We start from the raw sequence: 27,426 nt of genomic DNA on the forward strand, positions 1-27,426 counted from the left end.
AAATACGTTAGTTATCACTAACCGTGATTGTAATATATTTCAAACACCATCTTCGTTTACAAATTCTGTTTTTTATTAAAAGATTGGTTGTTTCTGCCGAAAAAAAAGGAGTCATCAGACCATCAGAATGGATAAATTAAAGAGTGATTTTTTTCGTTAATATAGTCTACTTTGGTTCTACAAAGCGTCTAATTGAATCCAATACTAATCCATTATATCCTCGATTAACTATTAATTATATAAATTTCATTTCCACGTAAAACTTTCTATTCTATTTTTGTATTATTTGCAATAAACTATAGTGTTACGTAGACTAGTATTTTCTGACGTAATAACAACGTAAATACTGTGGGCACTCCGATAACGCGACGATCGCGTTATCGGAGTGCCCACTGTATTTTGAAATTAAGTGTACCAATAATGAATTAAAAACGCAGCAATAATAATTTTTCACCGAATTTTATCTGGTGATTAATTCAAACTCTATCGAGGGGTCCAGCGGGATCATTTTGTTAGGACCTGGCATTTACGCAGGCCTCGAATAGTATGCGAGCCAAGCCTCTTTCCACCCCTAAGAGGTAATAGATATATTCGAGATAAACTTAAATTAAAGGAAGGAAATTTATTTTTATAGATAAAAACTTCCTCAGTTCGTTGCTTTATTAATATACAGACTGCAAGTGTATATGCAGTTACTCATCTTTGTCGATTTCCAGTGGCTGTTTGTTCACTTACCATTCGCATCCAATTATTAGATTAACTTCTATACATTATTGAATCGAGAAAATCGCCAGTAAGATGTTAATGTCCGCCATTTTTCTAGCGTATTTTACTTGCATTTCGGCTAAGTCCTTTAGCAAAAGGCAAAATTTCGAAGAAATCGTATGCGGTGAGTGCAGTTTATATCTTTATATTAATTCAGTTTAATGAGATTAATAGCTTCGTTTCCTTTATATTGTATTATTACTATTATTATCGAATTTTTGTAAAATAAGATTATTTAAATTATTGTGATCGAAATTCAAGAGAGAGCTAGAGTTAATGATTTTCGGATCTGCTCGATTGATCGGGATGGGATACATTATTACGTCAATATTTCAGTTTGACAATGAAATATTGTAACGGATGATGTCAAATTTACGTAAATTCTATTCCAATAATCGAACAGATCTTAAAGTATGACTTACCATGTGATAGACTCAACGCGATTGTACCAATTAAGCAATTTAATTGTTTTTCTTGTAAGAGTTTAATAAATATAGAGACTTTGTTAAAAGCATGATGCCTCGAAACAACACTATTGTCCAGCCCCCGAGCGAGTATTAGTTCTAAATTATGCCTCTACGGAGAACAGCGCAACTGGATTTCCCTCAGTTTTTAGTTTTTATGTTAGGCTTTCCTCCAGGCTTAAAGTACTTCTAAAAGAGCTAAAGTGACCAGACACACTGAATTTAGAGATTGTGTTCTGATTTAAAATATGTACTGAATTTAGTTCTTCCTAGCAAACATTACGTCCCCTCCGCCTATTATTGCCTATGAGTGAGAGGAGTTTTAGTGTCAAAAACCCTGTCTTTTTTCTAAAACTATTTTAAGTCTCCTTTCCAAAATATACTTATGAAGACAATATTATAATTGCGTGTCATGCGAGTAATGAATTTATAATTAATGCAAACAATAATGTTTTTATAAGACTATATACTTATGCATATTACAAACGTTCATTACTAATAGAGTGGATCGGGGGAAGATGCCTAACATTTTGCTTACGAAGGAAATTATAGCGATAATTTGGGTTTTGGGGGCCTCTAACGAAAATATATTCCTGAGCATGTTTTTCAAATAAAACTTTGGAATGTATCAAAAATAGTTATGTATTGTGTTTGCAATGACGACTTTTTCACTGTCTGCATTTTAGGCATCTCACCCCGAGTATCCAGGTGAGATGCCAAATGCCATTGGGGTAAAATAACAAATATAATTGCATAGAATCATTTTCGAATATCTTAACCAAATTTAATTTATTGCATGTGTCGTACAAAGTACTTTATAGTAAGTGTAACAGCACAGTATATAAGTATTGTTAAGCTCCCGCCCGTTCTAACGTGCTCTATAGCTAGCCGAAAGCTTTTTTCAGTCGAAAAACCTTTTTAGAAGTCCTTATATAATTTATAAGCATATCCTACAATAAAAAACAAATTTATTGCGGGATATTTAACAACGTTTAACAACGAAAAAAAAAAACAAAAATTTATTAAAAATAGGCATGTTATCTCAAGAAAAATATGGCATCTTTCCCATTTGTCGGGGTAAGATACCTAGTGGAGTCACGTGTTTTAGCATGTCCGATCGGGATCGGCGGTAGCTGACAATGGAAACCATAGAACTAGTGTTTCTCATTTCCCGGTCTTTTGCTTGTCCCGGGTTTCCGGGATAAAAGTGAACTGTTTCCCGGGATAGAATTAAATACTTTTAAGATATAAAATAAATCTTAAAATCGAATGATATAATTATTTTTCACTTTTTAAAGTAATTTAATACGTTCTGCAACCTCCAAAATCATAATATTAACTATGCTGTGTAAAATATGTATTAAAAATTAGATTTGAATTACGTAGAAAATAAACTTACCTTCTAAGTTAGAAGTTTGATCTAATTTTGGTTTTTTAAATAAAACATGATACAAAAATTTACAATAATATTTTGTAAGATTTTGAAAACCAAAGACGGTCGATACTCCGATCACCCAATCTGGGTATTATTTTAATGAAAAGTCCCGCTACCGAAAATGCCCTTTCCCGTTCAATTGATGTGGGTGGAATCATCTTCAATGCATTTAAGAGAAGATAAACGTTACGTGTTTTTTCATCCGTAGCCTCGAAGATTTCTAGTTTGCTTTCGAGATGACTTGTAGTACTTCTTGCTCTCTAGTATTCTTGATTTGTCTACCTCGGCTGCTTTAATAGCAGTATCGAGCTTATAGCCCGATAATTCGGCAGTTCGTTTGGCTTTAATAATAGGGTTTATGAAGAAAAACTTCATACTTGTGTAAACTTCTTACTCGTTTGTATCCTTGCCCAATTCGCACAACCTGGCATAATGCGGTTATTGAAGCTACTGGGCATGGTTAAAAATTAAGTCAGCATCGACGCAATTATTCCAGATACTACAGGTTCTGAGAAAGAATTTTCAGTGTCCTACCACAAATACATATAACAATTTTAAAAAACTGATAGGCGGGCTTAAAATTAATAAATACAAATGTTTTAGAGAAAATTGTTAATTTAGTTTTAATGTTAAAAGTGAAAAATAAATTAAATTAAATTTATTTTCACTTTTAATTAATAATTGCTGACTCCAGGATTATCTACAAACCAATTAAGTGACTTTGCGGATTGCATAGAAGAATCTATGGGTGAAGAAGTCAGAAATGCTGTAAGACATCATCATTATTTAATTATTATTTAATTTAAATAGCATTAATTAATCTTCTTTGTTTATTCATTTTTAGATGCACAATTATGTAAATTGCCTCGATTTATCGTCTTCATTTAACTACTTTGAAAAAATCTGCTCGCTTCGTGTCGGAGAGGTTGCTTACAGACTTTAATTTATATATGTCTATTAAATTTCTTATAAAAAATATATATAATTTTAAATATATTTTTTTCATTTTAGGTAAGTGATTTCTTCAATAAAGCCAGTGTGTGTTACGAACTCAACAGAAAACACTTAGAAAATGTAAGTGTTAATATGACATTATAAAGTACTGTAATACATATTGCTATAACGCGATAATATAAAGATATAAAAATATAATTTACAATTTTATTAAAGGCTCTAACGAACGAAAACGGATTTCGATGCCTGCAAGTACTGAATGGATTAATGGAATAAACATGGCCGTTCATCCTACCAGGAAAGGTGAATCATTATTATTATTAGGCCATCCACAATCCATTTGGCCTAAATTTGGGAATTTTTGGTCCTCCTTTGGTAGTATTTCATGGGTCATCAAATACCCTCGCTAAGAAACTTGAGTGTTTCCTCTTACCCCTTGACAACTTCACAACTTTTATAGGGAGGAAAATACAACGTTTCATTACTTAAGATTGCTGTGAAGTAGAAAATAAAGTGCAACACGAATATTCACTTCGGTATATTAGGCAGGTGAATGTCAATGTAATATTACTTCTAATCACATATACAAAATATTTTTATATATTTATTCAACAATTAAAATAATCAACAATATATACAATGAAATCATAACGAACAACATTTCAATTTTAAACATCACTACTATATTGCCAATACATTGGAAATCACTCTCAGTATAACTGATTATGTGACTTCTTTAACACACAAAGGCTACATTAAATCGTTTTATGCTTTAATTGTATTATATTTATAAAAGTAAATAAATGTAAAGTTCTAACGAATTTAATACAATGCCCTTATACAAGGAAATAAAATACTGTATTGTTAATTAGTTACATTTTTTTAAAATAAAGATACAAAATGGCTGAAGAACACTCATAGTGGAAGAGGATTTCAAAGTTAACAGATAAAATATTCTATTTCCTGAACATACAAACTATATATATAAATTTCTCAGTATGAATTGATAGATTTATCTCTCAACTATCATTTCACAACTGATTTTTGAATATATTAAAGAGTTCAATATGTCAAAAGATGGAAGTGAAAATACAATTATATTTAAAGTGACCAGACTGCCCAAATTAGCTGAGATGCTCACCCTTTTTAATACGCTGTCTCGATTTTGAACTGTTTCCTAATTCTATTCAAATGATAACGTGATCAAATAAATTGATCACACATCTAACATGACATTGAAACACCCAGCCTAGGTCCCACTTTTTAAATTTTGGGATCTGGTCACTTTATTTGAAGTGATCCTTTGAAATGCAAAAAGTCCCAATTTTAAGAAGGTTTGTACTAGATTATTACTCTCTCCACTATTATCTAGCACAAATGTCCTTAAAACTAGGGCATTCCTACTCCAAAGAATCATTTCATTTGAAAATTATATTAAAATTACATTTAAGTTTACATGATTCATTTTATTCATTATTTTTCATAAATATACATTTAAGTTATATAAACATCATAACATAACACTGACTTAATACAACGTGAAATATATTCTATAAACATGAATGAAATTCACAATACAAAATATTACCTCAAGTACTCAGCTCTTAGGAATAAAATACATTTAAAATTTCAAAATATGAAAGATATAAATTTTTCTGTAAACATTAATAAATTTATTTTATGCTCAATACAGTATTAATCTATGCAATATATCGATAATCAACATTTAAATATAGGGTATTGTTCGACTCTCGGCCTCGAAAAGTAAATGTATTGTGGGATTCTTCCGTGCTGGAATTTTCTTAAATATTAATATTCTTTCGGTTAAACCCAATAAAGGTCCTGCCAACTTAGAGAAAAGCAAAGTGTTTATTATTAAGAAACTCATTAATAATGAATACTTTGCATAATTTGTTATTCATTAGTGAATATTTACTTATAGTCTTCTCAGCATCCAGAACCTTAGGTCCTGGAACAGAGAAATTCTTGAATAAGAATATGAACTGCCTTTGCACTGCCAAAAAGTTACAATGTAGTGAAAGTTTATTCATCTAAAACAGTTTTGAAAACATATGTAAGGCCAAAATTACCAGGATAACACAAGAATATAAATATCAACATGTGCATTGTTCTGTGTATGGAGATATTAGTACGCATGGTATATCTTCTGATTTTCGCAATCTTACAGCAGATGGCTTAAAGAATCAGCCCATTGCCACGACAAATCTGGGTCAGGACCTCACAAAGCTTTTCTGGGTGGTTTGTCCCCATATGTAAGGCCACAACCCTCGCCACTTGGCCAAATCCATAATGGGAATGAAAAAAGACCCTGGTAATGCCCAAGGGAGAGGAAAGAATTGAAAAACTAACAAAACACAATTGTTATAAGATTTCTGTGCAAACAAATGGCATAACACAGATAAAATTTGATTTATACTTGAAAATATAGCTTTTTGATGTGAAATATTTGTGTGTACCACTTTGAAAGCAGTATAACAATTTACAAAATAGCATATTAATTATACTAATATACATTTATCATTATTAATTCTTTCTGTAAAACACAACCATTTAACAAAAATTTTAAAATTTCTGAAAGAATACATTTCAAATTATTATTATTATTATTAATATTATTGAAGTTTTGTTTAGAAAATTTTAGCAATTGGAAGATTGGCAACAATATACAAAACCTGAGATGAAAAAACACACTAAACAGAATTAAATAATTAGATTTGTATCAAAGAAGTTTGGTTATTGAAAATAATATTGTGTAAAACCCTCAAAAATGATATTTACTTATAAATGAGGTTAATTCTTTTGCCAATTTCTAGAAACCATCAAATAATTAGGTTTTTTGGATCCTATTTAATCATTTACAAAAAATTAAACTTAGAGGACTCACTTCATAAAATAAGACAATTTTTCTAATTAAGAAGAATTGTTAATATATTATAATAATATACATAATAATATTAAATATAATATATAATATAATAATAATATATAATAATATACATATATATAATAATATTATTATAATAATATATATAATAATAAGTAGTAATAATATACAATATATTACTACTTGATAAATGTAAAAAAACTGAATTTTCTGTATTATTTTTCATTTTGACATATTCTAAAGCTTATCTTTTTCTAAATAATACTTAATTGAGTAAAATAAATAACAGCTTCAGTACAAAAATTTATTTAGACAATCTACTGCAATTTCTTATGTATAATCCACAAAATTTTCTAGAACACACAGTCTCAACAGAAAAATAAATGTAATTACCAACTTTCGATAGATTTTTATTCTAATTATCAATTATTTTATATAAATATTTATTAATAATAATTAAAATTTTATAATTTCATCAATTTAACACACAATTCGTGTGATGCAGCACGAAGGTCACACAATGCAGAATTACACCAACTGGCAATTTAACATGATAAATGGACAAACTTGAGAGCTTGTGGCAGTTCATTCATAATATAATACAAAGAGATAAGTCATCTATGGAATGAATATATGCATATCTTAACTATTAAGTATGCTTTTCAGTGTATATATAAGGTTATAAAATTGATTTACTGTAAATTTTGCTTTGTGCAATAAAAATTGCCCTAAACTAAAACTAAATAAAAATGGAAATATTCAATTTATATTTTCAGTTCGGATACACAAAAACTACAAATGCGTATATGTAAGTGGATCACACAACACTAAAATATTTGTAAAAGTCAGAAATCAGCTTAACACGACTCGAAGATATTATGGAAAACAAATACAAGAGGATGAAAATGAACCTTGAAAGTAATTCTTTGAATACTTCAAAATCTTTGGAATTATCATTAGAAAACTAAACCGTAATCTTATGCATATTATTAATAATACATTTGAATGATTAAATTTGATTTATATACTAAATAGACTTAAAATTCTTCACTTTAGATATCAGACAGCTGTCAGATATTGAATTAATTTGATAAAGCTTTACTTAATCTTCCAAATATAACAACTGAATTTTAAAATATTAATTATTTTTTATAAAGAGTATAAATTTGCATAATTTCATTAAATTTTAATTATTACCAAATGATTTAATAATATACACCATGTATCCACTATAACTTGAGTACATAAAAGTCTATAAATTTGTTCTTACGACATGGTTGAGTTTGGAGCATAGGGTAAAAAAATGTAAAGTTGACACTTTTGAACAATTGAAAACGGTGAATTGATTCATTGCTTGACTGCGTGGAATCTTAAGCCACATACAAAACAAATTTGAAAGCCGAAAAATTCACAAACCTGGTGAACTGTAGCAGGTGTTCGCAAACAGTTCTAGAATGGCTCTAGAATTCATAGCAAGTTCACTCTCAAGGCAGTAGGTTTTGACAAGTTTGTTCTTGAACTCTTGATAAACTTGCAAATAAAATACCAAGAGCAATACATACAAATCTTTTGATAAAGATATTAAGCTCTCAAACAATTTTCAAACTATTCAAACTTCTAATTTTGGTCTGTACATGGCTTTAAAGATACAACTTTTGCAAGTAAATAGTTTTTGTAAGCGTTTCAACAAAATAATACACATTAACCTAAACTTTCATGAACTGTTAATGATCTCAAGATATAGTGGATATCTTACATTTTACTATTTATGCAAATATGGAAGTATACTTATTATAATCTACCGTAAAACTTGGCACTTATAATTATTGTTAAAGCTATCAATTATGTTTTGTAATAATAATTTTATCAAAACTTTGATTGCTCTATATTATATAATTTCGAATTATAATATATAAATATAGTATCAAATTGAAAATTAATCTGTAAATAAAATCCAATACAGTAACACTTGTTGCATTTTAAATTATATTTAGATAAAGTATAATTAAATATGTTTATGATTTTTTTTCAGTTGTTCTGAAGCTCAATTATATCATCATAAAAATATGTTGAGTGATATTTTATAAGCTATATTTGAATCTCTAACAACTATAAGAATAGAAAAGCTATGAATAAATTTCCCAGTGAGTTAATATTAGCAAATATCAATAAATTTGATGAGTTTTGAATAATAAGACAAGATGTTTACTAACTCCAACAATTTGCCATTAGAAGATAAAATTCTATCTAGTTTTTGAGGTGTATTGTTTAATAAATATAAAATATTTAAATTTTAAAGTGTTTACAGTAGTAAAAATATATAAATTTGACACTATACAATATAGCGAAGTGATAAATTTATATAAATATTTGTTTTGATGGCTGAATTCTAATCTATACATTTTTATTTAGGAGCTGTGTACAATTTTCCTCCTCAAAGCTTTATTAAATAATTTTTAAAGTTTTTTTTAAGATTGATAAAAATATAAAATGTAACCAAAAATATATTATACTCAGTTAAAATGTATCAATAAAATTTTCTACATAAATTTTTTTGTAAATATATTCTTTTCTTTTTATAAAAAATCTTTAAAATGTAACACTTTAAAAGAGTATATTTACAGAATAAAATTGATAAAACTCTTTTTCTTAACTAAAAAGAAGAATGTGATTTTGTAATGCCAATAACATCAAAACAAAATGAAATACGATCTTGGTAAATGCAATAAATTCTGAAATAACTATACGGCTGGTTCCATAGGCAATGGTGCAGATGCCTGACGGGGTGGGTTAGGTGGAATATTTCTTGACATGAAATATTGAGTGACCTGTTGAGGAAGTTCGGCCAACACTTCTCTTGCTAAAACCTCTGGTGATGACTGAAAAAAATATAAGTGTAAATTATGAAAATATACATATATATATATATAAAAATTAGTAATAATTCAGTTTTGATTTAATGTTTTCAAATTGTTAATTTATTTGTATAATTTGACAAATTTAGCTTAAAGATAAATAAATAATTACTATTGGTTATACTATTGCCTAATTTCAAAAATATTAACTTTGCCATACAGTGAATACTGTATTTCTATACTAGATTCAGTAGATACATATACTTTAGCAGACAAATGGCCCAAGCATTGTAGCTTTAATAAAACTGTTGATACAATTTTATGTTGATTAAGACACATGGGACACTTTGTGGTGATGTGGCACTTTGCAATGAATATTCCATCCCCAAGCATAATAACCAGGTCCTAGCCACACAAGAGCCACAGCAACAGCAAGTAAAACTCTGCCATGTGGCAGAGGTTTACTTGCTGTTGCTAGAGGCATGTGTCTAGAGGCTGTGCAAATGGGACACATCATGTTGACATGCTATATGTTGACAGAATCTACACTTTTGTTTGCATTTCTTTGCTTTGTTTTGAGGAGTAAGTAGTAGTACTGTTTCCTCATCCAAATCCACATTTAGTAACCTGTTCAATTCTGCAAATTTATACTTTCTTCCTCTTTATCACCACACAGTCATTTGCACATCATACTGAAGAGCTGTGTTGTGTTGCCATATGGCTTGATCAAGCCATGAAAAGTTGTGTTTTGCTGTGAAGAAATGAAATTTGTTAGTCTTGTAGAAGAAAAGCTCGATCTGGCTGAAAGTATTAGACTTGAACGGAGTGAGTACATAAGGAAGATGCCAAATTGGCACTTTGATACAAAGGAACATCATAACTTATTAATGCAGAAGGTAAAAGAACTAATTAATATAATTAGAGTAGCAGACAATAATTCACTTCAAGAGACTTTTAACAAACAGTAATAAGAAATCTGATAAAATGCTGGTACAGCAAGTGGCTAGACCAGCAAGCAGTTTTGCCAAATCTATGGGAGGAAGAACATCCCCACTTAAATCAGAAGTTATCACTGTTGATCCCACAGAGGACAGATTATTCTGAGAAAACAAAGACTACATTAAAAACAAATCTAAATTCCAAAGACATGGACATAGATATTAAAGCAGTGAAAAGCTGAGGAGGGGGTGAGTGGCAATTCAGGTTCAAATGAGGGAGAAATTAAAGATCTTTCAAAAACAAATAGCAGAAAGGACAGGGTTAAGGAACTACACAGCCCATCCCAAGACACAAGGCCATCATCTTGAGGATATCAATGAAAAGGGCATTCTACATGGAATATTCTACAAAAATGAGGAGTTTCAATAACACTGATGTATAACATCGGGCTATAATTTGGAGATAATAATTATAAATTACTAATAAATTTGACCTTAGAGGGAGGTGTTAGGTGCCATCTCATATTAAATTTAATAATTATAATTTAATTAAATGATTTTAGATTAAACTGGAAGAAAAGAATTGGTCCAGAGTGGGAATCAAACCAGCAACTGCCTCTAACTGTGAGTTAAATGTAAATATAAACTTAAGATCAGGAAGAGAGTTTTCATTTACAAGACAATAAAACAATTAACGATATTATTGATATAAAACAAAACAATTATTGATATTTGAAATAGTAGTTAGTCAGTGTGGGCTACACTAACCATTTACCCCCACCTTAAAAATAACACCTTCTAAAATTCACACAAAGCCCATGTTAATAGGTGTAAGATGAGATAATTTACAGTGAGTTTCTTAACTATAATACATTCATTTTTTGCATTTTTGAATCAAATAACAAAATACACACACAAAAAAAGCACTTTTGGACTTCCACAAGTATTAAATCATTAGAAAGAAGACAAAATGAAGAAATTAAACATATAATCATAGTATTTGATGTAATGCTGACAGTTTCACAGTTTTAGAATAAAAGCTGGTTTGTTTTTACATGATGTAACTCATTCATTTTTTTTAATGCACTCTCTAGAGAGGGATGTATAACCTCGCTTAAACTGGCATGCTGGCATTCCCCCAGATAAATCAGCATGCCACCTTTTATCATACAGAAATATCTGATTTTGTGGTCTTCTCCAGATAGACCAGTATACTGGTCATTCTGCAAAAATACAGTAATGTGTCTATTTTTAAAAAATAATACTCTCTGAATGAATGCTGCTAAGGAAGAAATGGAATGAAATATAGCTTACAGAATAGTTTCAACAAAATTAAGAAACATATTACATGAACAGAAACAGATGAAATTCAACAATTCAATTGACGGGCACTAACAAAGACTTTAATAATCAATGCCAAATGATTGCTGGATACAATTATTAAATTTATCAAGGGTGCCTATCTATCTTCAGCCAAATTACTTGCTACTTTTTAATACAGTAGCATTATTATAGCCTGATGTAATCTGGCAATCATTTGACATTAATATACAAATTGGATTAATGGATATTCCTTAATAACCAAACACTTGAAGAAAATGAAAGAAAAGAAAAATCAATCTAGCTAACAGATGAGTCAAAATATTTAACTAAATTTATGAAAAGAATCTTGAATTCCAAGACTTTAATTTGATAAAATTAGTCCTTTCTTTATCAGGAAAGACAGCTTCTGTAGAAAGAGTATTTTCACTCATGAATTCCCTGCAGTCAAAAGAGAAATCAAAATGAAGCCATGAAAGTAAAGCTAATTATAAAACAAAACTGAGACTTATAATGTGATAAGTTTTATGATAAAGTAGCAAGTGACCAGAATTTAAACAAGGCAAGTTCATCTGAAAAATATGCTTTGTTTGACTCTAGGAAATCCACATCAACCTAACTATAAAATTTCATATCATATTGTAATAAAAATATCACCATAATGGTTCTCCACTATACACAACCAACACATTCCAAGACTTCTCACATAAATGAAAATTTACGTAGAATAGGGAAATAGTATGAAATATTAATTATTAAAATAGCAATCCCATTAGCATTTGTACTAACATATCTATCATACATGTTTTGCATAAATAAGACAAATAAACACTGTATTAATAATAAATAGTGTAATAATACTATAAATCATAAAAATAACTTTAAAAATTTTTCAGAAACAGACTTTTTCTTTTTAAGTCTAGAATTTTAATTTTTTCTTCTAAAATAAGTACTGTACATCCAAGGGTTAACCTAACCAATTGCACTCTGTGAAAACATGAATCAGCAAGTATCAATCCCACATAAAACAAGAATCTAATGTATTAACATTATATGTTTAATAAGAAAATAAATGCTTATACAGTAGAGCATCGATTATCTGACCCCCGATCAACCGTCACATCGGTTAACCGACCGCGTTCTAGTCGGCAAATTCAAATGTCCGCTAGTGATGTGGTACTACAATATTTGGCTATGTCTTGGCTACTTTAATATTATTTTTGTTAAACTTTTGCGTGTTTTAGCTGGCAACACTGGCTCGACCATGAAAGGGAGGCCAGTATTTAAACGAGACTTAATTTTATTTAATGACGCTATCCAATTGGTGTTTTTAAAACATGTGAAAGATTTAGTGACATAAAAACGAGTGTCAGCTGTGAAGCAAAAGAAAATTTTGGACTTCTTTTTCTAATGTATACAGTGGTGTAGCATGGGTGTCAGCCGCCCGGGGCGGAGGAAAATTTCGCCACCCCCTTATTTAGGTATTTCAATTTAAAAGACTAAAATATACAGTAATTCTAAAGAAATTTTTGGCAAGAACAATCATCATTATTGTGTATTGTACAGATGTATTGTATTATTATTATTTATTGTGAAATTTTGCTGCCCCCTAAAAGTGCCGCCTAGGGCAGGCCGCCCCTGCCGCCCCCACTACGCTATGCCACTGAATGTATAGGCTTACCTTATGTAAAATATGTAACCCAAATATATATTTTTTTTTTGTTTTATATTTTTCAATATACAGTACAGTACTGTATTTATTTTGTGCAAAATAAAGAAATAATTTTTAACGATACAATAGCGACAATTATTTAAAAAAAAATTTTGTTAGGCTTAACATTGACGAAAATTCAACACGAAGTAGGTTAATAGCGATATACTAATATACTAATTAAATGGGATATACTAATAATGTAATTTTTCATACTTTTCAGTTATCTGACCAACCCCAGTCCCCAATTGAGTCGGATAATCGATGCTCTACTGTATAATACTTATGATGTAAAAAATTTAAAATATTTTAATTAAGTCAATTTTAATTTTAAAAAAAAGCCAAGATGAAAAATACCATTTCATATTTATAAAATGGGACAAACTGAACTATATCTCTTTCTGCATAAGTCCCATCAGGAGCACACAGTCTCTGGTTGTCACTATCCAAGAAATCCATAGCTTCAAAATCTGCTCGACCAACCCCTACAATTATGATAGACATTGGAAGTCTGGAAGCCTGAACTATTGCTCTGCGTGTCTCGTTCATGTCGGTCACAACTCCATCGGTTAAAATTAACAAAATAAAGTAGTTCTGAAAATCAGACTAATCAAAATTACGAAATATGCAATAATTGTTATTAAATAGCAAAATTATTATTTTTAATTATTCAATTACATACACCACATGTATTATGAGCATGCTGAGCAAATCTGGCAACATGATTAATGACCGGAGAAAAATTTGTTGGTCCGTACAACTGTACTTGAGTGATGCAATTTCTGTAGGCATCAATTATTCCTTGAACACCTAAATAAATATATACAATTATTTTATATAAATTTAAACATGTTAAAGAATTAAGTACTATATACACAGTTAAATAGAAAACATAATTTTGAATTAAGTTTTTCAAGTGAAAATCATCATTAAATAATTATAAAATCATAAATGGTAATTTAATTAAAGCATTGTATATAAAATACAATGTTAGAGATCAATAAAAATATTTGTTAGAGACAGTTATCTTAAAATATAGAAATATCAAATTAGATATCAGCAAGAAATTAGGATTGAAACAAGAAGCAATATTTTATTTTCTCTATTTTTATCTTGTAACATGTATTTATACTAAATTACACTACTGGCCATTAAAATTGCTACATCAGGAAGGAATGCAAATAACAGATTGATATTTATTAGACACATATATCATAATGGAAGAACAAGTAATTAAATTTTCAGGAAATTTGGAGGTACAGATCTTGAGAAATCAGTACCCAGAGCAGTCACTCTCGCAGCAATAACAGCACTTATCCGCCTGGGCATGGAGTTGAACAGGGATGGATGACATGTATGGGTATATCAGTTCATGCAGCTTCAACACTATGCCGTAGGTCATCAACTGTGGTGACTGGCGAGTGGTGGCATGCCAGTTGCTCGGCAACCATGAACCAGACATTTCCAATTGATGAGAGATCAGGAGAACGTGATGGCCAGGGCAACAGTCAGACATGTTCTGTCTGTATCAGGGAAGGTTAGGACAATACGGGCAACATGTGGTCGTGCATTGTCCTGCTGAAATGTAGCGTTATGGAGGCATTGAAGATATGGCAGAGCCACGGGCCTTAACACATCAGAAACGGCTGTTGTTCAAAGTGCTAGAAATGCAAACAAGAAGTGATCGAGACATGTATCCAATGGCACCCCATACTATCACTCCAGGTGATGGGCCGGTATGATGATGTCGAATGTATACTGGCAATGTGTGTTCTCTATGATGCTGCCAAACACGGATGCGGCCATCATAGTGCTCTAAACAGAACCAGGATTTGTCTGAAAAGACGATGTGATGCCATTCCTGCATCCATTGATGCAGGAATGGCATCACATCGTCATTGATGACGCACCATTGGAGGCACTCCTGTCTGTGATGCAGCTTCAAGGGTAGTTGAAACCATGGTTGCCATGCTGACAATCCATGCTGCTGAAAATGTTGTCGAACTTCTCGTGCAGACACTTGTTGTCTTGCAAATGACCCCATTTCTTGTCTAAGAGTTTGTGACATGGCTGTACAATCACTTAAGGCCATGTGAATATGTCTCTCTTCTCGGCTGTTAGTGATGGGGGACCGCTGAGATCCTGCATGGCATTCCTTACGACTGTCCCAATCCCAGTAGGCTACAATTTGATCTCAATCAAAGTCAGACACATGCTGGTAAGCATTTCTTCTTACACGAGACATAACAACAATGTTCTTATCAGAAAACAACATTCAAATGCAATTTCTGTATGAGAAACCTGCTGTCAAATCGCTTCTTTTATACACATTGTAGGTGCCACTACTGCTGCCTGCCTTGCATGAATGCGTTGAAAAGCTAATCACTTGCATATCACAGCAAGTTCTACCTGTCATCCAAATTTCACGTGTGTGACGTGCTGCCTTCTTGGTGTAGCAATTTTAATGACCAGTAGTGTATAATGACAAATACTTTTGAGTTAAAATAAGAATAGACTAAATCATTTGTTTAATACAAGATTCAGCCTAACTGCCTACATTTGATGCACAATAAAATAACACAAGATGCTAACAAAGCTAAATTTTATGAATAATTTTATAATCTCTGAACAATTTAAGTAATATTCACAATTTTATTTTTTTTATTCAAATAATATTAAACAGTTTCACCTTTTTAATGCAAATGTAAACTTCACATTTGCATTAAAAAAGTGAAACTGTAATTTTAAGATTACACAAACATTTCTTACACAGATATTAGAATTCTTTCAGATGCTTATTATGTAATGATTAACCAGAATAAGTTTTTAATAGTGAGGTTGAGGCCAAAGTTTTAAATGCGAAAATGTGTATGTCGAACGTTCAGCACCGCTTTCCTGTAAGCCTAGAAGTTTGACAATGGCATTTGGAATGTCGAACATGATTCCACTGACTTTCCAAACACCATTGTCAAACTTCCAGGCTTACAAGAAAGCGGCGCTGAACGTCTGACGTACAGTTTTCGCATTTAAAACTTCGGCCTCAACCTCGCTAATAATTGCTTATTAAACTTGTAGATTAAATAGTCTTTAATAACTTAATTTATAATAATAATATAATTTAGACATATGTATTAAATGTTCTTTTTGTCATATACCTGAACAAAATGGATTGCTATTGTTAAAATTAATAGCAAATTCATGTGACACTTCCCATGTTGGAGGTATTCTTGCTCCAAACCCTAAGGCAGGGAACATTTTATCACTGAAACAAATTAAAGTATAAAGTATTAAATCAATATTTTAACTATGAAATAAATTATATAAATGTTTTTTCCATATAAATCAATTATAATTCCTATTTTATATTTTTAATAGCAAAACTGAAACTATGAATGCCATATGTATATTAATAAAATAACTGTGCTTGCTTTGTAAACAGTTATGATAATTGTTTCTTTGTCTACAAAATGTATTTGCTTTGAATGAAATCAGATACTAAGTTCAATTTATAGAACATGAATGACATTAGCCAAAATCTCAATCATCATGTTTTGTTTTTTAACTTAAGGAAACTTTTTAACATTAAATTTTCAAGAAAGTTAAAATGAATTAAAAATTAGAATTGAAATACTATTTTTTAAAATAAAATTTTCACATCAGAATAAAGTTATATCTTTCTCTAGATGCTCTAATGCTTTTCTAAAGAAGGATATAAAAGAACATTAACAACATGAGTATAAAACTGCTAAATCAGGCTGACATAAAATTCTGTAATAGCCATACACTTACCCTTCATGTGCATTAACTATGGTAGTCCAAAAGGAAGAATACATGAAGACAAAAATAATAAGTCATATATCTATTGTGTATGTACATACATAATAGAATCTGGTTTAAAATATTGTGATCTAGAGTTGACTGAAGAGGAGCAATTTGAGCCTAAAACATGTATGTAAAATGTGTATCAACTGAATTGGAAATAGAGAGACGAAGAAATGCCAAGTAATCGATTAATTACGCTACATTGTGTTTAAGAAACAAATAAGATTAATGACACGGTTTCAGAATAGTAAAAAAAAAATAATTCTATATTTTAAGTTTTTATCATTTCAGACTCTGTCACCATGTCCCAGCCAGAACTATACAGAATTCTAGTTGCTTATACATTCTTCCTTTTTGTTTAAGTCTGTCCCAAGAACCTGCTTTTATCATAGTATATTTTTAATGGAAAGGCTTGAGGATGCACTGCATCTACAATTTTGTAAATATAAAAACACCTACAGAATATTATCATTTTCAACGTATTTGTTCTGTCATATTTTTATAAATGTATTTCATTTGATTATTCTTTTTAATATATCAAAGTTTGTTATAACCAGTGGTAACAAATGTTCTTAAGCAATACCTGTAATAACTGGATAAATAAATGTTTTGAAAGATCCATATTAGCTTACCTATCATAATCCTGAATTACATTTCCTACAGCCCAAATTGCTTTCATATAATCGTTTGGGTGACTACTAATGTAATGTAGAGAATTAGGATCTCTTGGATTTCCATTTGATCCAGTAAAATCAATTGCAACCTATATGAGAAATTTGCTGTTTTTGTAGAAATTTTATATAAAAGTAATTATAAAAATATTTGTATACTTACGGTAAAATTTATTTGAGTACCACCAAAAATATAATCTAAAAATGTGTAATTTTTGATAATCTAAAAAAAAAAAGAAAAATTAATTATTGTAATTTAAAATAACAACAACAATGATGATGATAAAAGCAACTCAGAATATTACATTTTATCCTGAAACTCATCTCTGCTTGGGAAATAATGAGGTTTCAAATTTTATTGAAGTAATTAGTAAATTATTTTTTAATATGTATTAATTTAAATATTTTACTTGATAACTGATTTATTTATGTACAGAGTAACCCATGTAAAGTGCTATATGCTAATTTCTTTGAAACTATATAGCATTTTATATGTAGACCACTCTGTATAAAGAGATCGAAAAGAGACTGCTCTAAACTAGAAAACTTATTTTTTGGATACCCTATGCTTATTCTAATACAACTTCTAACTTAAGTTAAATATATTTTTAGTCTATTTTATATCGCTTTATTCCCCATACACTGATGAAAAACCTTGTACTAATTTAACTAAATAAAAATAGTCTTAGTTTCTATAGATAAATAAATATAATAGGAATTAAATGTTAGGCTTTAGAATGTTGTTCATTTATTTGTAGAATTAATCTCTCATATTGTACGTATAAAAACATTTCAGTGTTTAAAATTATTTAAAATGGTATCAAAAGTTACCTTACAAGATGATAAATATATTATTCCAGAATTTTTATAATTTTTCTTTTTCATCTTTTTCATCTTTTTCTCATTAATACATGGCCATTCAACCTAAAAATAAAAGTAAAATATATTGTCTCATATAGGATATAATACAACAAATTTCCTTATTTTTATTTTTAAAGGTAAATAATATAAATTGATAATATGTTAATTAAATTTTAAAATTATGAGACTACAAATACTATTATTTTTCAGTGTAAAAACAGTTAGTTACTATAAAAATAACAAAATTTTAACCTAAAAAATATGTTAGGTTTGTGAGGGAAAACCTGAATTCATTTTGTTCTTGCCCACTTATTTTCTTTAGTTATGTTTACTTTGGGAAGTTTTAGTTTAGGGGAACTACTATTAGAAAAACAACATTAAAAAGGATTTTACCATTAGTCTATGCGGGCCATAGAATCTCTGAAGGAAGACAATCAGTAAATCATCTGACAAGTGAAATAATATCAAAAAGATAAAAAGTACTACAAAACTAATTTATTCATCAGTAAATTAATATCACAATTTGTTAGAATTACAGTTACTAACAATAAGAAAAGCACAAATTGTAAGCCCCAAAAGATTGCATAAATGAGGTAGGTGGCTGTGATGTTGCTATACCAAAAGGAATAACATGACAAGCCATTTAAATTAGCAACTGAAATTGAAGAGTATTCTAGCATTACCAGTTGTTTGATTGGAGTTTGAACTGTAAAACCTGGACAAAGTACTTTTTTTGATTGTTTATTTGTTCCTTGAATTATTGTTTGTAACCAATTGTGAAGTAACAACCATTACACAATGGTGTACTGATAAACTATTGTCAAATTAATTAATTATTATTAGTAGAATTAATCTCTTGATTGTTATCATTATTACTATTACTAGTACTATTAATCATTTAATATTTGTTATTACTATTAGCTGCAGTTTTTTGATAAAAAAAATTGTTTTTTGACAGCACAGCAAGGTGTGCCTGCTATGAACACTGACAAAGTTTAGTTGTGGTGCTCACATAAAAAAACTACACTTTAAATGTTTATACAATATATAGCTTTATCATCAATAAATTTCATTTACTGCATTTATACCATTGTAAACACAAAAATAAATATATAAATACTTCAAGTGTTTTTTTATAAGAAATTTATAAATAAAAAAAATTACATATGTAACAGCTAAGATATATTTCAATATAAAACTTGTTGCCTGTTACAAAAAATAATAATAAATAACTTATACTTGCTATAAAAACTTTCAGTATTTTACATGTAATATTTTAATATAAAAATGGTTTTCTGTCAGTTTCACAAAAACCGAATATTTAATATCAAAATTTAAGTCCTAAAGAAGACAGACATGCCAAACATATTATAAAAATAAGATTTATTCAAATTTTAATACTTTAATTTACGAGAGATGTCCAGAAAATAAAAAATGTTTATGCACAGCACTCTGTGCAGATAAATTACCACCATTGCTTCAAAGTCAATTTGCTCTCTGATATGTTAGCTTAGCATGTGTAAAATTTCAATGACAGGCTTATTATTGGCTGTTTTGACAAGGGTTAAAATGTGTACAAAAATCGAAAATTGTGCAAAGTGTAAAATGTTATTCAATTTCTAAATGCAAAGAAAGTTGGTGATCACATTATGAATGAAAGAAGTCTGAGAAAATAGTATTTAATGTTTAATTAATCAAGGAAGATAATGTACAATCACATTCTACTGCAGCCAGTCAAGCTGTGCTTCAGAAATTTGACTGGGACATTTTCAATCACCCACCACACAGTCCTGACATAACTTTCATCTCTTTCCCAAGCTGAAAAAGTTTTTGGGTAAATTTAAAATGTTTTGGAATGGATGAGAGGTAAAAGAAGCTGGTTGGAAGAACTGGCAGTGGAAGTCTACAACAAAGGAATTCAAAAACTAGTGCCATGCCAAGTGCTTTAATCATAATGGTGATAATGTAGAAAAGTAACTGGTCTTGTACTAATTATTTAATAAAACTTTTGTCTTATCATTTCTAGTTTTTCCTTTTTTATAACCAAACATTCCGTATTTTCTGCACACCTCTCAGATTAATATATTTCTAGCATTGTGCAACTTGAAAGATAATGGAATGTGTTTGTTCACAATCACTACAAAACCAATGGAACCATTAAGAATGGCAAATTGTTGATATTTCAATCTTTAATCAGTCTCTACACGAACTTTATACATTAAAGTAACAAAACACTTTTCAGAGAACAACCTGAGAAAACCTTTCATCTTCTACACACAGAGGATTAAATGTTACTGATACAAGTATAATATCAATTCCTCAAGCATTTATTCAAAACTGAAAGTTACAGTTAGGGTGAAGCCCTGAAGATGAGCCTGGCCAGCTCAACAGCACTTGAGCACTAGATGGTGAAAGGTTTCCCAAGTTCATCTCTAAAAGGTATCTTGTTACTTTAACTTATTAGGTTGATTTTTCTTTAAAAAATTCTAAAACAATAAAATGAATGATTACAACCAGTTTCATATTTGCAGAAATACACCTAATTTTAACACAAATTTTGTAGTAGTTAGTGAATTTGAATATGTTAATATCAACTCAAACTCACTGGTCACAACTTATAAATTTTCAATTGGTGAATTCTAACAGAAACAAACATACCGTATATCTTGGCGGATAAGACGGTAGTTGAACCATAAAAAATGGCCCCGAAAATCTGGGGTCGTCTTATAGGACAGATACAAAAAAAATTAGATTGAAATTTATATAAATTAAAACCATTATAAAAAGACAGACAAACCATAATTATTTACTAGAAGAGAGTACAGAATGTGCACAAAACAGGATAGTCCATACAATGTTTTAGTGAATAGTCATGGTCATTACCCGAATGTCTGAATTAGTATGAATGTTTGCAAAAATCGCCAGATACAAGAAAATAAAATTTGTTCATTCAAAAAATTACGAACGCTTATACGCTATACAGTATTATTATCCAGATGATGATCGCTGATCTAAACTAAATTCACAAGCCATTGATAGTTTGGGGGTCGTCTTATAGGACAGATATATGCTAAAACTATAAAACTTCGACGAAAATTTATACATCGTCTTATCCGCAGAGATATACGGTATATGAAATTATAATTTTTCTTTACACTACTAAGAATTTTCGAAATTTTTTTTGAATAAAACCGATTGGTATTCAATATTTGATAAGCATTTTTTTTTTTTAATCAAACAGTTATGTCACCTATGAGACATCAACAGACACATTCAATTTGGAGAAACAGTTCTAATTATATTCAATGATTAAAAAAGTTTACTGAAACAAAATAGCACATATTCTAACAGAATGCCAGAGATTTACTTTATACATTGAAAAGTATTTGCTATTAAATAAAATTTTATAAATAAAGATATACAATAGTTTTTTACAATTTAATGCTAGCTGAAAAATACAAATATTTTAAAATGTCATTTCCTTTAGAAAAAATCTTGAATAAATAATCAAATTTGTTTGTATATTTGTTTTTGTAAATCTTCGTCCGATGGCGATAATTATGATTAATTATTTGAAGACAAAGTCCTTCCCAAAATAAGGAACACCATTGTGTTCTGGACATTACATTTTTGGCAACTGACCTTTCCTTTGAGGCTACTGGCCGCCAAACATTCCTTTAAAAAACACAAATATAAAGTAATTAAAAATATAAACATTTTTAAAAAGCAGTTACTGGTGATATACGGACGTCTTTCTATTCTTCCATCATACCTTCTTGGGGTCGTTTCGGCTTTTATCTACAACAAAATAGGCTGCGTATACAAACGAAATTGTTTGTATATGTTATATCAGATCAACTATGTTCAAAACTAATACCAGAATAATTTTCTACAAATAGTTAACAATTAGATTACAACAGATAGTCTTATGCAGGTATGTCAAACTCATTTAAGCAATGGGTCATTAATGTGACTGGTAAAATTCACACGGGCCACAAATTTTCTTAAAATTATAATTTGAAGCGAGAATGCAGGAATAGAGATAGGGCAATTAAAACACATTATGTAGTTCAGTAAATACAACTCAACAATATGTAATTGCTATAGAATTACTTTTATTTAAACATTTATTTTATTTAATGTACATATTTATAAAACTAAAATTAATTGTTTTCACCAGAAACTTGCCAGCACTATCTTTCTCCTCCTAGTTTTCCAAAATCTGGATTTAAAGACTGAGAACAAACAATCATTATGGCAGACAGATGTTTATGTTACTCTTAATCTGTAAGCCATTTTATTTAATTTCAGAGCATCATGGCCGTGGGCCACGAAAAATCCCACTGGGGCCACCAGTTTAACATCCCTAGTCTTATGTATCATTGTATAGAAACTGATAGAAAAATTTTTATTTTTAATATAGTAAAAATCTAAAATTTAATTACTTATTTAAAAATATATCACATTGTTAAATTGGAACAGATTATTTATTTTGTGAGAAAATGAAATAAATATATCTTAATAGTATTTTATGCAATTAGTTTATAATATAGGTGATTATGGCATGAACGGAAGTGTGCTAATTTCCATAAATGCTAATTATAAATGAATTGTCACAGTATTTTGTGGTTAGACTACACCTATATGGCACAGTTGACACAAACATTGTGATTATATATGATTTTGATTTCCATAAGTATAGTGTATTAGGTGTAGTCAACCACAAAGAAAATTTATTAGTATTTGAGTATATAGAATATAGAACAGTTATTATGCTTTTTGTTTTCACTAATTTATTAATCAGCTTTTAAATTAAAGAATTAAAATATCATACTTGACGATGTTGAGCTTCTAAAATTTCTGCAAAAGTTGTTGTAAATTTTCCAATAAAATCATGATTGCCATCACTTTCATGATCAAAACAACTGATCTGAAAAAGTAAAATAGAAAAAAAAAACAATAAAAATAATATACATTTTCTAATGATTATAATAATAAAGAACAGATTAAGAAATTTCAAACATAAAAAACAAAATGGTTTAATTTATAATTATGTGTATATCTTATTATGTGTACATGATTAAAAATTTTGTAATTATCACAATATCTGATCAATGTATTCAAGATTAAGTTTATTTTAGAACAGAAAATTAACTGTATTAAAATAAAAATTATTGTTGTTTTTAGAATAAAATTAACAAAATATTTGAAGTTTGTAAACATCATATAAATTTTATAGCAAATATTTTGATATCAAGAAATATGAATGTTTTTCCAGAAATAAAAATTCAGAAATAGCAACTTTCAAATTTCTAGTTTTCAACTTCTAAATATTAATATTAAATTCTCTATATCTTCAAAATTTATATATGTTGAGTCTGCTCTATCATGCATCTTACTGTTGCAAGAAAATTTATATAGACCTTTGTGATCTTCACTCATGCAATTTTAATTGGCATTATTGCTATCTTTTATTTGTATTGATCAACTGCAGGTCAGAATTATCCATAATGGATGAAACATCAGATAATGTACTAATACTTTATCTAAAATTCAAGTCAAATCAAAATATTGCATTTATTAAAAGTTTTAAATCTATACCAAATAAATATAAAACTTACCTAATTACCTACATTTATATAATTACTTTTACCCGCAACAATTCAGAATGATAATTTGTTTTGTTATTTTAATTAAAAACAAAATATTACATTTTAAAATTAATTTTAAATTAAGACATAATAGCAATGAAAACTGACTATGTTTTAATAGTCGTTTTAAAATAAATAATTTTAAAAACAATATTATTTATTATTAAATATATAGTTTATTTGAAAGACATTACCAAAATTGACGTTTCAACATTATTTCCTCCAAAACTCTGCATGTTAATTTGAAAAGGCTTCCAAACAGGATTTAAGTTATTCATAATTACCTAAAAATCAAATTAACAATATATTTTATTTGTTTTTAAATAAAGTATAATTATTGTAAAATTTCTAAATTACTCTACACAAGACCCACAAATTCTTCAACTCCTTATAAGATTAAACTTTTATTATGTATTTGATTTAAAGCAGTCACATTTAATTAATAAAAGAAAAGAAGGAACATCTCAAAACCCATGGTAGAAATATAAAGATATGTCTATCACTTGACTTTATTTCATAGTCTTGCACACGACATCATACTCAGAGTAGAACAGTAGAATTTGCCATAAGAGTTAATAGCTTTGAGTTTGTTTTGAATGTACATTCAAAAATAAATATGCCTGGTTGTTAAGTTTATGGATGTTTAAATTATTCAAAGAAGACCAAAGGAACAGGAATTAGATACTTTAGCTATCAAAAGGATAAAAATTTGACCATGACCAAAAAAGTGGATTAAAATTTGTTGACAAGCTGATATTTTTAACATAGAATATAGTTGCATACTTTCATTCTTTTAATTAAACTTTTCATTATTATAGTTTTTATTGTATTTAAAGTTTAAAATCAATTCAAGTATAATAAAATCCATTGATTAATTTACTTGAATAATTCTGATAACACATTATACAAAAGAAAAAAAGTTAAATTTTGATCATTATAGGTTAATGTTTGTAATCTGATTGTTACTTTTCACAACTGATATATAATAATACAGTATATTTTCTGTGCTGTATTTTGTTAACTCTCATAATCTTATGTAGTCAATACAAATGTTCAATTTATTCAAAATAAACTTACAAGTTAATTATTTTTTTCTGATTTAAGCATAATTATTTAACTTAATAAATATGTATTTATTACGAAATATTCATTTTTTGTATCTGTTGATTTTTTAACACTTAAATGTTTAATATTTTAATTACATGCAAAAGTTACTTTTTATTTGTGCAAATATTAAGTTTAAAAGTTATAAATAGTAACATCGTAACTTTCAATGGATGTTAAATTAAAGTTAATATCCTAAGAATTAGATTAATTTCTTTAAAAGTACATCTAAGTAGTTAACATCAATGTTTTACAACATTAAATTGCATTAGTGTAGGATATAAATATCATAATGATTAATTTGAGAGATCACCTATTAATTAATTTACATATTGAAGCTATTAACAGTTAAATTTTGTTTAACAAAACTTTTAAAAATAAAATGTGTATAGTGATATATAGAAGTACCATAAAATTATGTTAATAATTCTTTTATGACTCTAAATATGTCAGAAAAGGAAATTTACTTCGTATATTTATAATGAATAGCACCATACTCTGAGTGTGATGTCATTGAAGTAAGTATGTGGTTCTACCAAATATGCAATAACATACTTTTCTACCATGACTAGACCCATAAATATAACAGATTATACATTATAGAACATTTTAAAAAAATATTGAGCTAAAAATAAATTCATTTTAATGTATTGTAGCAATCACTGTTATAATATTTTCCTATATTTTATCTTTTCAACTTTATTTTATTTGTCATACAAAACATTTTTTATGATAATTGCTTGAATAATAAAACAGTAAAATAATTCATATTAGTTAGTTTGAATTATTTTAAAATTTCTAAATTATTCTATACAAAAGACCCACAGATTCTTTAACCCCTTATTAACTTTTATTATTTATTTATTTCATTTAAGGCAGTCATGTCTAATTAAGAAAAGAAGGAACATCACAAAACCCATGGTAGAAATGTAAAGATATGTCTATCATTTGGCTTTGTTTCATAGTCCGCATATACAGGTATCCCTCCATACAACACAGTTGAAAATTGAGGAAATCCCCGTACAACATAACTTCCGGTTTCACTCCAACACAATTTGGGAAATCCCCTGTATAAAATTTCACAATTTTTAAGTGTAAACTTTGTTATTGATTTTTTTCATTCAAGTAAGCATGTATGTTGTCTCAAATTTTCCCTCAGATTTTAGAATATTGAAATTTTCAAATTATTTTGTGCTTTTTGACAGGTTTATTTCAATGAAAACTGATAGGACAAGAAGAAAAAAATTGCACTAACTTTCCTATCAACCAGTTGTTGTCATTGTTTTCAGACTTTAGCCTCTAAGAATGTCACTGTGTTTTCTTTTAATAGATTAATAAACTTTACCAAATATGAAGATTAATGCCGTTAAAACTTTTTTAAACTGCAGACATCACTTACAAATGTTTACTTCATTCGTAAAAATGACAAATGAAATACAGTGGTATATTGGTACTTGAACAATTTGGCATTCAAACACAAATTCTGAAATAAAGTTGCTCAGGATTCAATCTTTAACTTATTACTTAAACAATCCTTTACTTATTCAATAACCTCAGGAATACATCTGATGCCTAAATAGAGCACTGACAGACATTTTAACTCTTGAAATATTTCTAATTGTTTAAATCTTGTAACATTACTTCTCACGGTAAATGTCTAAAAATGGTAAATCGCTCACCTCTGTCCGATGAACTAAATGCCAGTTTCCATCTATACTTTTCACACGAAATTCAAGAAATGGATCCGATTTACTGAAGAAATCCTAATAATTGAAATTTATATTAAACTAGTTTATATTATTATTTCATGGATGATTTTATATTTAAAATTAAGCAAACCTTATCATCAAGATTTTTTGCATGAAAGGAGAGTGAAAGAAGATCTTTTCCCTCTTTGCCTACTTCCTGAGCTCTTATCTAATAAAACAAAAAAATTAGTTGTAAATCCAAGAAAAACATTAATGAAGTAA

General features: G+C 28.7%; 2 protein-coding genes across 3 annotated transcripts in view; one reads left to right on the forward strand and one right to left on the reverse strand.

Moving 5' to 3' along the window:
• The first annotated feature begins 710 nt into the window (after nt 1–710).
• LOC136978820 (uncharacterized) lies at nt 711–4,039 on the forward strand. Its single transcript, XM_067274639.1, has 5 exons — nt 711–889; nt 3,359–3,432; nt 3,509–3,589; nt 3,676–3,738; nt 3,835–4,039. The coding sequence occupies exons 1-5, from the start codon at nt 799–801 to the stop codon at nt 3,892–3,894; spliced, it is 369 nt and encodes a 122-aa protein (XP_067130740.1). The 5' UTR covers nt 711–798; the 3' UTR covers nt 3,895–4,039.
• A 4,627-nt stretch (nt 4,040–8,666) lies between these two features.
• Nucleotides 8,667–27,426, reverse strand: part of LOC136978829 (copine-3-like) — a 34,598-nt gene continuing 15,838 nt past the window's right edge. Inside the window, exons 5-15 of one of the 2 annotated variants that reach the window (XM_067274649.1) lie at nt 27,296–27,373; nt 27,136–27,219; nt 24,547–24,636; nt 23,536–23,631; nt 18,672–18,764; nt 18,004–18,063; nt 17,802–17,932; nt 16,503–16,609; nt 14,030–14,157; nt 13,705–13,941; nt 8,667–9,402 (exon numbers count right to left, since the gene is read on the reverse strand). In XM_067274649.1, the coding sequence (XP_067130750.1) occupies nt 9,265–9,402; nt 13,705–13,941; nt 14,030–14,157; nt 16,503–16,609; nt 17,802–17,932; nt 18,004–18,063; nt 18,672–18,764; nt 23,536–23,631; nt 24,547–24,636; nt 27,136–27,219; nt 27,296–27,373 (1,242 nt within the window). In that variant the 3' untranslated portion in view covers nt 8,667–9,264. Of the gene's footprint in view, nt 9,403–13,704; nt 13,954–14,029; nt 14,158–16,502; nt 16,610–17,801; nt 17,933–18,003; nt 18,064–18,671; nt 18,765–23,535; nt 23,632–24,546; nt 24,637–27,135; nt 27,220–27,295; nt 27,374–27,426 lie in introns of both variants that reach the window. The other variant, XM_067274648.1, reaches the window with a different exon arrangement.

Source organism: Centruroides vittatus, unplaced genomic scaffold (genome assembly GCF_030686945.1).
Source record: "Centruroides vittatus isolate TY-2023 unplaced genomic scaffold, ASM3068694v2 contig_551, whole genome shotgun sequence".
In the NCBI taxonomy this organism is placed as follows: Eukaryota; Metazoa; Arthropoda; class Arachnida; order Scorpiones; family Buthidae; genus Centruroides; species Centruroides vittatus.

Excerpts from the sequence above, each read along its gene's own strand:
- LOC136978820 (XM_067274639.1), top strand. The coding sequence starts at position 799 with ATGTTAATGTCCGCCATTTTTCTAGCGTATTTTACTTGCATTTCGGCT. Across the intron at positions 890-3,358 it reads TTTCGAAGAAATCGTATGCG|GATTATCTACAAACCAATTA; the intron begins GTGAGTGCAGTT and ends TGCTGACTCCAG. Across the intron at positions 3,590-3,675 it reads GCTCGCTTCGTGTCGGAGAG|GTAAGTGATTTCTTCAATAA; the intron begins GTTGCTTACAGA and ends TTTTCATTTTAG.